Source organism: Sturnus vulgaris, chromosome 2 (genome assembly GCF_052056855.1).
Source record: "Sturnus vulgaris isolate bStuVul1 chromosome 2, bStuVul1.hap1, whole genome shotgun sequence".
Lineage (NCBI taxonomy): Eukaryota > Metazoa > Chordata > Aves > Passeriformes > Sturnidae > Sturnus > Sturnus vulgaris.
Genome location: NC_142244.1, coordinates 36,346,404 through 36,359,812, shown reverse-complemented (window position 1 = coordinate 36,359,812; position 13,409 = coordinate 36,346,404). Strand labels below are relative to the sequence as shown.

The 13,409-nt window shown below is 37.5% G+C and overlaps 2 protein-coding genes across 5 annotated transcripts in view; both read left to right on the top strand.

Moving 5' to 3' along the window:
* Positions 1-13,409, top strand: part of TENM4 (teneurin transmembrane protein 4) — a 1,535,416-nt gene that overhangs the window by 133,700 nt on the left and 1,388,307 nt on the right. The window lies entirely within an intron of this gene.
* On the top strand, positions 5,348-6,310 carry LOC106852832 (taste receptor type 2 member 40-like). The gene has a single exon (XM_014875706.2). It carries the CDS (start codon positions 5,348-5,350, stop codon positions 6,308-6,310), a length of 963 nt encoding a protein of 320 aa, XP_014731192.2.

The window sequence follows — 13,409 nt, the reverse complement described above, 5'->3', positions numbered from 1 at the left end:
TTGGACATATTCACTCTCTTAATATCAGGAAACAACATGATCAGAGGAGGTCTACAAACCTTTCACACTTTGTATGGTATAAACTATAAACTCATCTTTACAAATACTGTCTTGAATTAATGAACATTTACATTAATCTCCTTTTGACCATGGCATGGAGCAACAGATAATCCTCACTAGTGTGTTGCTATTGCCTGCTCCTTGCTTTTGGAGTGTGTGTACATTCTTACCTCTTTAAAATTAAAGTTGCATCTTCCTTTTCATATGTTTTACATGGTTTGACCTTCTTGACCCCTTGCATGAATTTCAGAGGACTCTTTCCATTAGTTGAGTCTCTTGGGGTTTCCATTTTGACAGTCATTCTTTAAAATAAATAAATAAATTTGTGGAACTGAAATTAACAGTACATTATCTCCAGTACAATAATGACAGCAGCATGACAACTTGCAAATTAATGGTAAAATAGATTATCACCCTTTCACACTCATTTTTGAGATATTTTGCAACATTACTTCTTTGTACAATATAAAGTCTTCAATGTGTTAAACAGCAGCATAATTTATTGCTATTTTCCACAGACAGGATATTTTATTGAGATTCACAAGCCTTCTATACCTTGTCAAACATGTAAGGAACACTTGATAAACCATTTTAAAAAGTGTAACGGATGCAATTAGCCATTAGTAGAACCAAAAATGCTGTTTCTGGCCATGTTTGTTAAACACAGATGTCATGGCTCTCCTATACAATCTTTGCAAGTTTTCTTTTGTAGGCCAGTTTGTGCATCTTTTACAAGATGTGTTCTCCCATGATTTGTTTCACTCAATTATTTTAGTATAAGGATCTTAATACTAGTTGTACTTCACTGTCTTATACTGGTGCTTAGAGGTTTCCATCAGAGATTGACTTTACGATACAATAAATGCTCTGTGCAATTTACTACAGGTTGTAAAAAGCTTATTTGCTAAGGAGCTCAAGATGTAGAGGTGAAAAAATGTCATGAGGCTCTTGTAGCCTCTTACACCACCAGAATTTAATTAACTGTGATTGTCTGGAAAGCAATGTCCTTCCTCCAACACAAAATAAAACATTTTTCTTTTTCTTTATTTCTATCACACGGGATGAGCAAACAATAATGAAATATTCTCATGTCCTTGTCTCTTTTCATCAGGAAATGGAATCCTTGTGATCAAGGTCATGTTTGTTCTTGGTTTCTTGGATCATTTTGCAAATCCTCTAATTCAATGTTGGAAGAATTACACACTAGTCATCAGCAAATGGCCAACACTTGCTGAACAAAGTCATAGTATCATTAGGATGTAAATAAAAAGTTGAAATTCTTCTATAATTTTTCACTCTGGATATAATATCAAAATGAAATTGCAGGATTACATCTGGGTATTCTTTTGCCTTTAGATAGGAGACAGAAGGAAGACTATAGGATCCCATCACTGAGTTACCATGGAATCCTAGAATTATTTGAGTTGAGAGAGACTTAAAAAACCACCTAGTTCCAACCCCCACTTCCATGGGCAGGGACACTTTCGAGCAGATCAGGTTGCTCAAAGCTCAATCCAGCCTGACCCTGAGCACATCCAGGGATGGGGAGTCCCTAGCCTCTCTGGACAACCTCACCACCATTACAGGAAAGCATTTCTTCCTAATATCTAAGCTATATCTACCCTATTTCTGTTAAAAGCCATTAGCCCTTGTCCTATCACTCAATACTCCTCAAAAGTCCCTGTCCAGCTCTCTTTAGTGACTTAAGACACTGAATGGTGCTATATGACCTCCCTGAAACCTGTGCATCTCTAATATGTTGAGTTTTGTTCCTTTGTTTTCTGAATGTGCTGGAGCTATCACATTATAAGGCCTTAAAATTTTAAATTTGATCTGCATTTTGGTTGGTGTTGATGATGGCCCCAAATGATACACTGCAGCATGAGAGCTGAATGAGGATGCTGAAGGGTGGTGGCAATATGAGTACTTGTCACATCACACCAAAACTAAAGCTCTTGAAAAATTGGTAGCAATAAATTTAAGAGAAGAAAAAGCCAGTTGTATTGGACATGTTGTAATTTCTTCTCAATGAAGCCACAGACAATTACTTTCCACTAAAAATTGTGAAGCTGTGACCATAGTTGGATGATTCATTAGCAACATTTCCAAGGCATACATTTATCTGAACAATATCGAGATAAATCTTTCAGTATTGTATTCATACACTTCTTGCTCACAGTAAAATACGAAAAGATTAACCAGATACCCCTAACTGGTGCATTATAGATCTCATATGAGCTGAAGAGGCAGTGCTTCACAAGATTTGGAAACTGCTTGCTCTACTGCAAAAATTTCTCAACTATTTCAACAATTAAAACCTTTATATGGATTGTGTGAAGCATATTTATTACTGTTGTTAATTGGAATGCATGAATCTAAGGAGAAAAGGTGCTATCTGTGAGCTGAACCTGACTTCTCTGGTTAGAGTGAGATTTATGTTCCAAGGGAAATTCTTGTATAAATTCAGACGCTTTTCTCTAGTACTTATAATTTGTGTCATGCTAACATTGTACTGTGATTATTTTTAAGAAAATCCAGTCTACTTTACTTTGTGACTCAATTGCTTTTATTAATTTGCTCAAGTGCTCTCTCAGAAGATAAGTTAAAGGAAATCTGATATATTTTAGGATCTCTTGTATCTCCTCTGCCAGTTAAATCTGGCCTGATCGTGATGATTAACTCTGTAGCTCAAAAGGAGGTCTGCTAGTGAGCATAATGTGACAACCCTATCTGTGAGGTCAGGAAAGAGTAAGAAGGGGAATGAGTGCTTTCAAGGATCAGCATACCAGGGGATGATATGATGATCATTTCCAGTCTAGAGTCAGCATTGGGTGTGGTCAAGTTACTGTGACACTAAACCAGCCTTTTGTGTCTTGGTATCTGCCTGTGTGTCACCAGCATCCATGAATGAACTCATCTTCTGGAGAACCCTTGGAGACCATAGCAGGTTACTGTGGAGCTCCTGAGCTACTGAGGCACAAAGCAAGACAAAATTTAGAATTTATTTAGAATTTATTCCAGAGAGCAGAGCACATTAGACTGAGGTCACGGACAGAGCACTGAGGAACAGGATCTTTCTTTTACCTGAGTCGAGGACTAAATACTAGCAGGGTGCATAGGCTGAGTGGCAGCTACTTTCTGAAGGAGCTGGTGGGAGTTCATAAGGGTGGAATATTCTTCCATAGGAATGTTACTTTGTTCTCAGTAAATTGTTCCCACTTTGGGCCTCTCATACAGGAAAAGGAAATAAGCAGGTAAAGCTCAGATAGGGTTTTCTTTCCAATTCCAGTTTGATAGAATAGAATGCAGATAGAACAGGATTTTGTAGCTATTGGAGCATCTGAGAATTTCAGATTCAGTCATGCACTTTTCTAGGATGTATTTTATGGTTTAAATCCTCCCACTTCATAATTGCAGTGCTGTTTCTTCATAAGTACATAAAAATAAAGTGTTACTTTCATGTTCCCTTGAGTAACTTAAAAACTACAATTTTTAAGTAACTGACTACTATAGTTATTTAATGTACATTCTGTATACAGGAAGCTCTAGGCATATAGCTTTAAAATACACAGTAGCCATTGAGTTATACTTTGTGCATTTTTCCTTAGTAAGATGTGCCTTTTCCACTCTTGAATACTTCTGGAAAAGAATGTTAGAAAAAAACATACCAAAGTGTTCTTGGTTTAAATTTGTTTGTTTGCTTGTTTGTTTGTTTTATTCTTTTGGGCTTTTAAAATCTGAAACATATATACAATGTTTTGTAAATATGCCTCCATTTTTTTTTTTATAATTTGCATTGTTGTGATGACAAAAGTATGCTCATTTTTTTCAAGAAAAAAGCTCCCAGTTTTTGAGATTACCGGGACCTAAAATGAAATCTAAGTTTAATATTAATGAACTAGTGACAGAAATAAAAAATAATGAAGATTTTAAATATAACTTCTAATTTCAATAGGTAATGAATAATTATTAACTTTTTGTTTTCTTAGAAATTCAACAAAAACTTCAAGCATGAAAGCAATGGTAAGAAGTAAATCCAACTGACAATTCTTACCATGTCCAGATTAGAAGCTCAATCTCTCTTTTACTTTGAAAGATTTTACTCTGTCTAGAAATGGACTCCAGATATATATATCAACTCTCCCACAAAATCAGTAAATATTTTACTGCCAAAAAATTTTCCAGACTTTCTCCAGTGGCCTAATGATGTCAGCTGCTTCTCACCCTCATCACAGTCCTCATTGTATTTCACATTTCTCTATTTCAATAAATAATATATTGACAATATAAATTTTCCAATATTGTATTCATAGATTGGATTCTATTGAGATTGGGAAGGTGAGAGAGAACACATTGTTCTCTAAATCAGACATATTTGTTTATAAATAAGAACTAATGCAGGATGCAGATCAGTAAGGCCTACCACTGTTCTGGACTGTGCTCATTACAGCATCAGACAAAGACATGGATGAAGATGGATGACATATTTTCAGTCTATAAAGCAGAACAGGTCACTATCAAACTGTGTGGCATGCAGGTGAGATAGAAGCTGAGATGGTTAAACAGCTGCAGAGGGTGGGTTTTTTAGCAGAGTTCTGCTAGGTGAGCTGCTCTACTCGACTAGCCTGTCCTCTGCACATCAGCTACTGTCAGTTTTTGATCCTATATATGTGACTACATATAAGAAGTGATCAGCTAAATGTAGCAGTAATCCTTGGATAAAGACAGCCTTGCTGTCTGGAGTACTCCTCTAGAATAGGGCTGAAAGCTGTATAATTTTCTCCTTGTTAAAGTGGTTGTAACTAATTGGTCTAGTTATAATTTATAAACCTTCAAGGCAGCCTGAAAGATACTAGTTGCAATCTTTGCTGAAATATAGTGATGCCTCTATTGGTTTTTATGTTGCATCCCCCCACATTGTTGAGTACTGCTGTAACCAGAGAGGCACAGAGCTTTCTGTCACTCTAGAAAAGAATATAAACAATTGGCAAGACGGGTAGGTTAGTACAGCTGGCTATCTCACACCCCAAAGGAAAAGCATAGGCAAATCTTATGTATGTAAAAAGTTAGAGTTAATTATTAAATCTTTCTCTGATTTGCACATTCAGGAAGAACATAAATAATTTCTCACTATCCTTTCCAGACCCACTATCATTTCCAGATGTCTTTTTGTTCTTAGGTATAAGGTGAGCAGGCAGGAGCTGGAACTAGTCAGATACCATCAGAACTGCTCAGCTTCCTGCACAGCTACAAGGGCTAATCAGGAAGAAGCAACCAAAGGAGCAAGATGCTGCCACCACTTCTTATAATTTCAATAAGCGTTGTAGCTATTGAAGTTGTTGTTGGATTTATTGGAAATGCATTTATTATGACCATTAATACCATTAATTGGATCAAAAGCAAAAAAATATCTTCTGTTGATATGATCCTGATCTTTCTGAGCACATCAAGATTTATCTTGCAGGTGATGGTCCTGATGCACATCCACAGTCTCTACTTTGCAGATGTATTTAAGTTGGCTTCAGTGTACAAGGACTTTGGTGCTGTGTGGATGCTTGTAAACCATAGCAGCTTGTGGTTCAGTACCTGGCTCTATGTACTGTACTGTGTAAAAATAATCAATATTACCCACTGGCTGCTGCTGCAGATCAAGCGCAGAATACCTGGGATGGTACCATGGCTTCTTCTTGGATCACTGGTGATTTCCTCTGTGACTTCTCTTCCTTTACTATGGATTGCACCCAGCACTTACCTATGCAGCTCAACAGGGAACTTCAGAGAAAATAGCACAGCTCATATCACGGACTGGGATAGCTCATGTCTCTCCTTGCTGCTTCTTTACTTTGTAGGTTGCTTTTTCCCTCTAGTACTCTCCGTGGTGACCTCAGCTCTGTTAATTACTTCTCTGTGGAAACACAGAAAGACAATGCAATGTTACACAGATACTTTCAGGGATTCTATGATAGATGTTCACCTAACTGCTATTAAATCCATTGTTTCTTTCCTAATCCTGTATCTTTCCAGTTTCGTAGCTCAAATTCTGTTGATACTGTCGACATCTCAAAGTAAAGATGTTGTGAAAGTTGCAGTATCCTTAGTTGTAGCTGGGGCATATCCTTCCATGCACTCAATTATCCTGATCATAGTCAATTCAAAACTGAAATTGGCATTTAGGAACTTTTTCCTGCATTTTAAGTGCCACTTAGAAGATAAGCCTCCAAGCCCCAGGCTTGAGATAAATACTCTCTAGTAAGAGATCTGAAATCACATGTATTGTTTCACTGTCTTTTTTCTTAAATGATAACTTTCACCTTCCAGAGATTTCTGTAACTAGTCCTCCCTAACATTTCAGAGCATCTGAAATAATGTGCATTTTTGCCTTACTTGTGCACCACTCCAGCTCCTTCCATCCTGCTTAATATAGAGTGAGAATAAAAATGTAGTGAATTAAAACAATATACTTAAATAAGGAATCAGTTTCAGGTTGCTTCATGATTTCACATTATCAGTTTAAGACTGAAAGTTTTATGACCTGTTTGAATTGAAGAAAATGGGGACTAAACCAGACAAGAATATACAGAGCTCACAAATACCAGCTTTCTGACAAAGGATTGTTCACCTGAGAAGGTTAAACATGTTGTGCAAGTCATAGCTGATGTTACATGGAAAAAGACTGTGCTTTTAAACTGGAAAAGCCAGATGGATTATAACCTGAGGGAAAATTAAGATTTGGAAGCATACAGCAAATCAATATAATCAAATTGCATTCTGGAGTTTATTTGTGTTAGGATTCCAGTATGTCTGCAACAATGTATTGATTAAATACCTACTTAAAAATTGATACTTTTGTTTGAAATATATGTTATGCTTATTTTTTTTGTTTTCTTGAAAGTGGATTACCAAAATGGTGAATACAATGTAGTGATGTAAGTACATAGTACCTGTAGGAAATCTCACTCTTGTTGAGTTGACCATTCTGATCTTAGAGTTGCCTTTATTATTGTGATTTGCTATTGCTTTAAGCAGTTAGGAGTTGTTCCTAAGGCTGTTTTCTTTTAAAATTTTATGCTACTATAAAATTTCACATGAGGTTGGTGAAATATATCCAACAAGTCCTGCATGTCTTGTCAAACAATTTGTTTGATAAATCTGCTCCAAAATTCTCAGCTCACCTCAAGTATTTTTATGCTGTATATTTCTCAACAGGAGTTTAGATAATACCAGATTATAAATTACTGAGGTCAGAGTTTCAGTCCCACCTATAAAAATAATGAGCAGAATGATTCACTTATTCTTGGACTTTAGTGGCATCAGTTTTTGAAACATCAGAGTAATAGGTTTATAAAATGGTTTGGGGAAAAAAAATCACTCTTTAACAATATTAGATAAAGAGTAAATAGAATGGTTTTCATTGGTACCTTAAAACATTTTTAAGAATTAACTACGTGTTAATGGGAGACATAAGAGAATGTCTGTGTGATATGAAATGATATGATTATTAGCACGTGCAAACTGTGGGTTCAGATTGCAGAGCAGAAGGGAGAGAAGAAAGAATTAATCTCACAAACACAGTATTTGGAGGCAGAGTACATTGTAGTGTAAAACTAAAGCTTCTATAATGTCCACTGCTGTGGTGAGGAATGAAGGGAGACACGCAAGTCCCTCGAGGGAAGCAGGTGGGAGCCGTGATGCTCATGTCACAGCAGCACCGTGCTCTGCTGTACAGCTGCATGCCTGTGTCCTGGTTTAGGGCAAATTTGGGAGAAAACTTCCAAAGGGCGCCCCCCATCAGGAAGCAAACCTGAGCGGCCCCTTCCCCAGCTGGTTCGGAAAGAAATTTCCTCAGAGAGAAGTGGAAAAAACCTGTTTATTCAACAGGCACAGCACTGCCCAGCACAAAAAAAACAATACCAAACAACAAAACCTCTCAGTGCTGTGAAGAGATGACAAATTCAGAAAGTCTCTCTCCTGTGGGGGTAGCTGGGCTCAGTCTGTTCTCAGTCCCTGTGGCGCTGGCAAATGGCGCTGCCCAGGCCAGGCCCCGGTGCCACAGGTGCGAGCTCCGGGTGCTGCCCCGGGCCCCCAGTCCAGAGCAGGCTCAAATAATTCCAGGAAAAAAGGAAAGAAAAACTTTCCGGGGAACTTCTCTGCTTCAGTTAGTCAGAAAGTAACAAAAAGCAGAGGAGAGGTCTCTCTGCCATCCAGCACGGTGACACAGTGCAGGAGGACGAGACGATGGAACTCCTGTCTCTGTGTTTTGGAAACAGCACCTCAGACATTCCACTGCTTCTCCTCACCCCTCCTTCACTCTCAAATCCAGCCTTAAAGGTACAAAACTTATTCCTGGGCTAAACAGACAAATGGGGAGACAATTCAACACGACAAAGTCACCCCAGGACACACTGCCAACATAGACCAAGCTTAGAACAGTCACATGGCCACAGCTCTTCCATCTGGCAACACCATGGAAATAAAGTGTCCTGTAAGAAATGTGTTTGTTTGAGACTTTTTAGTTGTGGGGTGATTGGTAGTTGGAATTATTTTTTTGTTTTGTTTTGTTTTGTTTTGTTTATTTTTAAGCTGATAATTTCCCCAGTGAGATAATTTCTCTTCAGGTATTTCCAAACCCGTTTCTAAAGACAGTCTGAAGTAAAGGGATCAGAGCCAAAGATGATAATAATGGACCTTGCTCAGCTTCTTCACCTTCAAGAGAGGGAAATCTGAGGCAGGAGCAATCATTAATAATATCCTCCAGTGCTTCCAGGGGAAGAGGAGGACAAAGCTCAAGGACTTGACATCTTTATGTTATATTGATGAAAGTTTTGTTACACACAGCATAGAGTGAGATAGATGGGTACATAAATTAGAATTTTAAATGACTGGATTGGTAAATAAATTATTAGTTTTGTCCTTTTCCATTCCATCCTTCCCTCAAGCTTCAATTTATTTTCATGACTTCTTCCACAGTATATACAGATATCTATTTGTTTTTTGATCTTACCCTGCTCTTTGGATTTCATCCTATCCCACCCTAAAACAATCCTCTGTATTCTCTTCAGATCTAGCCTTCTCTTTCAGGTATATTTTAAAAAAGCTTTCTCATTATTATTTTGCAAGAAAACATCACTCACCAAATGACAGTAGACTTGTCTCTATATCTAGTTTTTTCCAGAAAGCAGATCAATAAACCTCATTAATGTTTTGCAATTATTATTTGTGCCCCAAAACATCATAAAAATAACTTCACTGAGATTTCATTGTCTAAGAAATGTTTATATGATGATTGAAAATAAGACTGAGTTCACCGGTACATTTCCCCTAGAACTTTTCATGTTACATGAAATGGGGACAACATGAATGGGAGAGTACTGTCTGCAGGTTGCATAAGGCCAGAGATTGTGGCAGCACCAAAATCATTGTGAGTGTGATGAAAACTAGTGATTAGTGCAGTTGTTCATACCAATGACATGAAAAGTCAAGCCTTGTCTTCTTTGTCTTCTCCAACTTTTTTTGTTGTTGGTGGTGTTTTTTTTAATTTTTCTTTTGGTTTTTTTTTGGGGGGGGCGGTTTGTGCTATTGTGCTTGTTTTTTCTGTGTCAGAATTCATCACGATTCCATGTTCAGAAAAACCAATATTTTGCTGCACAGAATTTAAGAAACTTTTGATTGCCATCTCAGAAGCATGCTCGTGAAGCTGGCATGTTTCTCACTATCAGTCTTTCAGCATGTCAACCAGAAAGAACTACCACAGACATTCTGAGTTTCAACTGCTGCTCTGCTTTGTCATGACTTTCCTTTTGCCTGCATTAATCAGAGGCTCTACCCGACCAAATCAGCAGTGGGGTGGTGGATATGAACTCTGCTATCTCTAACATACTATCTCTCCTCTGCTAGCCATGCAGTCATCCTTGCCCTTTCTGATAGTTTGCTGTTCTCCATGATATAATTACCTCTCTGCAAGGTACACAAGTCAGCACTGTCAGCTCCATGGATCCCAGAACAGATGTTCTTATAAATGCCACTAAAACTTCAGTCTTCACTTTTGCTGATTTTCTAGAGGCAATCAGAAAGCTTTTCACCTTCTTTGCATCTGACAACACAATGGTGCTAATTTATTCAGAATAATTTTGGGTAATTTGAAAAGTAAAGTAAGTATCAATGAAAATACCACACTGTACCTATCTTTTCTTGAAATATGACTTCCCACCTTTCTGTAAGCTCTGGAGAAAAGCTTTTCCTCCTGTAAGACTATAACCTGGGATTACTTTTATCTCTATTTATTTATTGTCTTCCCTATCATAATACTCAGCCTTCATTTCATTAATATCACAAGGACAGTTTCTTCAATGTTACAAAATACTTCTGAACGCTAATCCCCTTTCCCCTCAATATTTCTTATCCTGTTTGTTCCTCATTTGAGGACATCTGTGTGGGAGGTCATTGGAGCTTAGTTAGGTGCATAAATAATGTTCTACATAAATGTTCATAGAGACATGGGTTTTAAGATTTATTTAAAAATAATTTTCTTGCTAAATTAATGTGAAAATGGCTCTGAATACTTGTAAATATTAGAAATATAAATTAGGCTCATGTTAATATTACTTTTAGGATTTATTATTTTCAAAGTGCCATTTCTCCTTCCCAATACCTATGTTTTTGCAATGACCTAAACTTTACATAGTAATCATAATGAATATTAACCACACCAGAGAAGAGCATAGGCTCTCTTGAAACCAGAGTTCCTGATGCTCATAAGCTTTTCAGTGGTCAGCGGGTTTTTCATTCCTAAATGTTTTCTTGTCTCCACATTGAAAGGCCATATCCCTTCTTGAGTATTCAGCCTATCTGTGTGTGAAAGGACAGGGATATTTTATCATCAGAAGTCAGAGTAGTAGTATAGGTGGTGGCTAAAGTGGGATTTCAGTGGGCATTTGAGAGGAGAGGAAAGCGAGAAGTCTCACAGATCAGTGAGATTTACTTTGGCTGGTCTCTTTTCCCAGTACATGCAAATAAACTGGTAAACAAACTGGGGCAGCAATGCAGCCTTCCAAAGCTGCTATTGCTGAACTGGGATCCATGCACTGAATGCTCCACTGCAAAACACTTCCTGCCACAGGAAAAGCAGAGGCAAAGTGCGAAACAGGAATAATGACTTGACGCCATCCCCTCTCAATTGCCTCTTGGGGGGAAGGGGTGAAATGAAACCCTTTCTGGCCTTTAGGCACTCAGACATGATATTGTGATGGGATTATGGGTGATATAATTCATAAATTAAAAAAATTATTGGTAGGTAATTATATTCTATTTTTTATCTTCTTTCACCCCTCCCCCAGTGTCATATTTGAATTTCATTTTTTCTAGTTTTGCATATTTTATTTTTTACCTCTCCTTTGAGTACTTCTTTTTCTTTTTCTTTCCAGAAAAAAATTAATTCTACATTTATTACTCACATTTCTTGCCACTTTCTCTAAAAATCTCCATTGTTTTTGCTGCTATTGCTGCTGCTATTGCAAATATATACTAATGAAATCAAGATGGGTTCATTCACATATTTACTTTATTACAATAAACATACATTTCAAGGCATCTTATTGGCTTTGTCAGACTCATATTTTTTCTTTTGTGATAACATTGCAAATAAAATTTCTCCCATTCCTTGTGAAGGCATTAAAAAAAAAAAAAAAAGACCCCCCCCCCCCCCCCCCCCACACACACACAAAAAATAAACCCAACAAACAAAACTCCACAGTGCTGAGACCCTGGGATATGTGAAGCTTCCCTTTCAAATCCCACTTTAGTCAGCTCTGCTTTGTTGTCCTTTCCCTGCCATTTGCTTTCTCTCATCCCAGTGTGGATCCCTTTTTCTTTTACAGAATGTTATTTTCTTTCTCATTTTCCTTGTCTCCTTTAAGGTCATTCTTAAAGTCTTTACTTTTCCCATCCTCTGTTTAGTTTTAATCGTCGCCCTTCAATCCTTCAAACACTCTTGTTCGTTTCTATGCTTACACTGTTTGTTTCCCTTCCAGAGTAGAGATGACCATCCAAATATTTTCATTGCTTAGGATTGAGATAAGAAGGAAAAAAATGAAATAGAATGTAGCTGCACGAATGTAAACAGCAAAGTGGAAAATACGGAGTTCAAATACTGCATATATAAATACTGCATTGTACAGCCAGGACTAAAACTTTTTAAAATATTTGCATCCTGAGAAACATCAGAAAGAAAGTACATATTTATTGACTTGCTCACCCTCTTAAAGACAACAGAAGTCTATCTACTGCAATTAATTCTCACTAAGAGAACGAAATAATCTTATTTTTCCTGAAGAACTTCTCAATCTCCTCTAAGAAAGAGGTATAACAGGAACTATGAATACATATTCGTTGAGCTCATTTGATAAATCATAAGAAACACAGCATGAGTTTTATAGAGGTATTCAAACAGCAGTGGTTCAGACCCCTAACATAGCATGTGGGTATAATTCGAGTTTCAATGGTCACAGGAATAATGTTTCTCTTGCTTGAGGTACCCATAGCTTTCTTTAGGAATCTAAAGCAGTGCTATTGCACATGTGGAGAAATATATCTGCCCCTGTTGAATAAATGAGTACCTATCTCTCAGCTAAAAGGAGAAAAGTACAAAAGGAGAAAAGACATAAGATAAAAACTGCATCACTCTTAAGTCATGTTTGGACTACAGATGCGGCCCATTTTCTTTTTCATTGCTTTTTTACAACTGGGTGAGCTTGTGCATTTTTTTCATGCCATGGCTCTAGTCAAGCAGGAAAAGGGGGAAAATTTCTCAAAAATATCCTCTGGAAAAGGTAAAGGTATTCTGAGATATAATATCTCTTGGCTTCAATTCCCTGATGCTGTGAAGAGCTAAAATCTTAGGTTCCCTGTGTTTTGGCTCTTACAAAGCCAGTCTGTGATTATTTCAAAGGCCAGTCCAAAGCACATTCTGTCTAAAGAGGGTTCGGCTTTTAGAGAGTGAACGACAGCTCTAACTTTGTATTGGGTTTGAAATTGGGTAGACACTTATATAAAAGCTCATAATATATGTAGGCAGTGGGACTGGGAAGGGGGGAAGGAGAAGGTCCATTAGTTATCTGTGATGGGTCAACCCAAACTTCTCCTTTCCAGTCCCTTGGCCTGTGGCATCTTATCAGCATGGAGATGACTTGATTTGCTTTACAAAATCAGTGGGAAAGGTTAAAATCTTAGGCTGGCCCTGTGGAAGCTTCCAGAAATGTCTTGCTTTTCTTGCTGACTGTAGAAAAAACCCACATACATAAGGGATGAGATACTTAACAGTCTTTGTTTAACCTTGTCTTTGAAATTCTTCACTT

Excerpts from the sequence above, each read along its gene's own strand:
- LOC106852832 (XM_014875706.2), top strand. The coding sequence starts at position 5,348 with ATGCTGCCACCACTTCTTATAATTTCAATAAGCGTTGTAGCTATTGAA.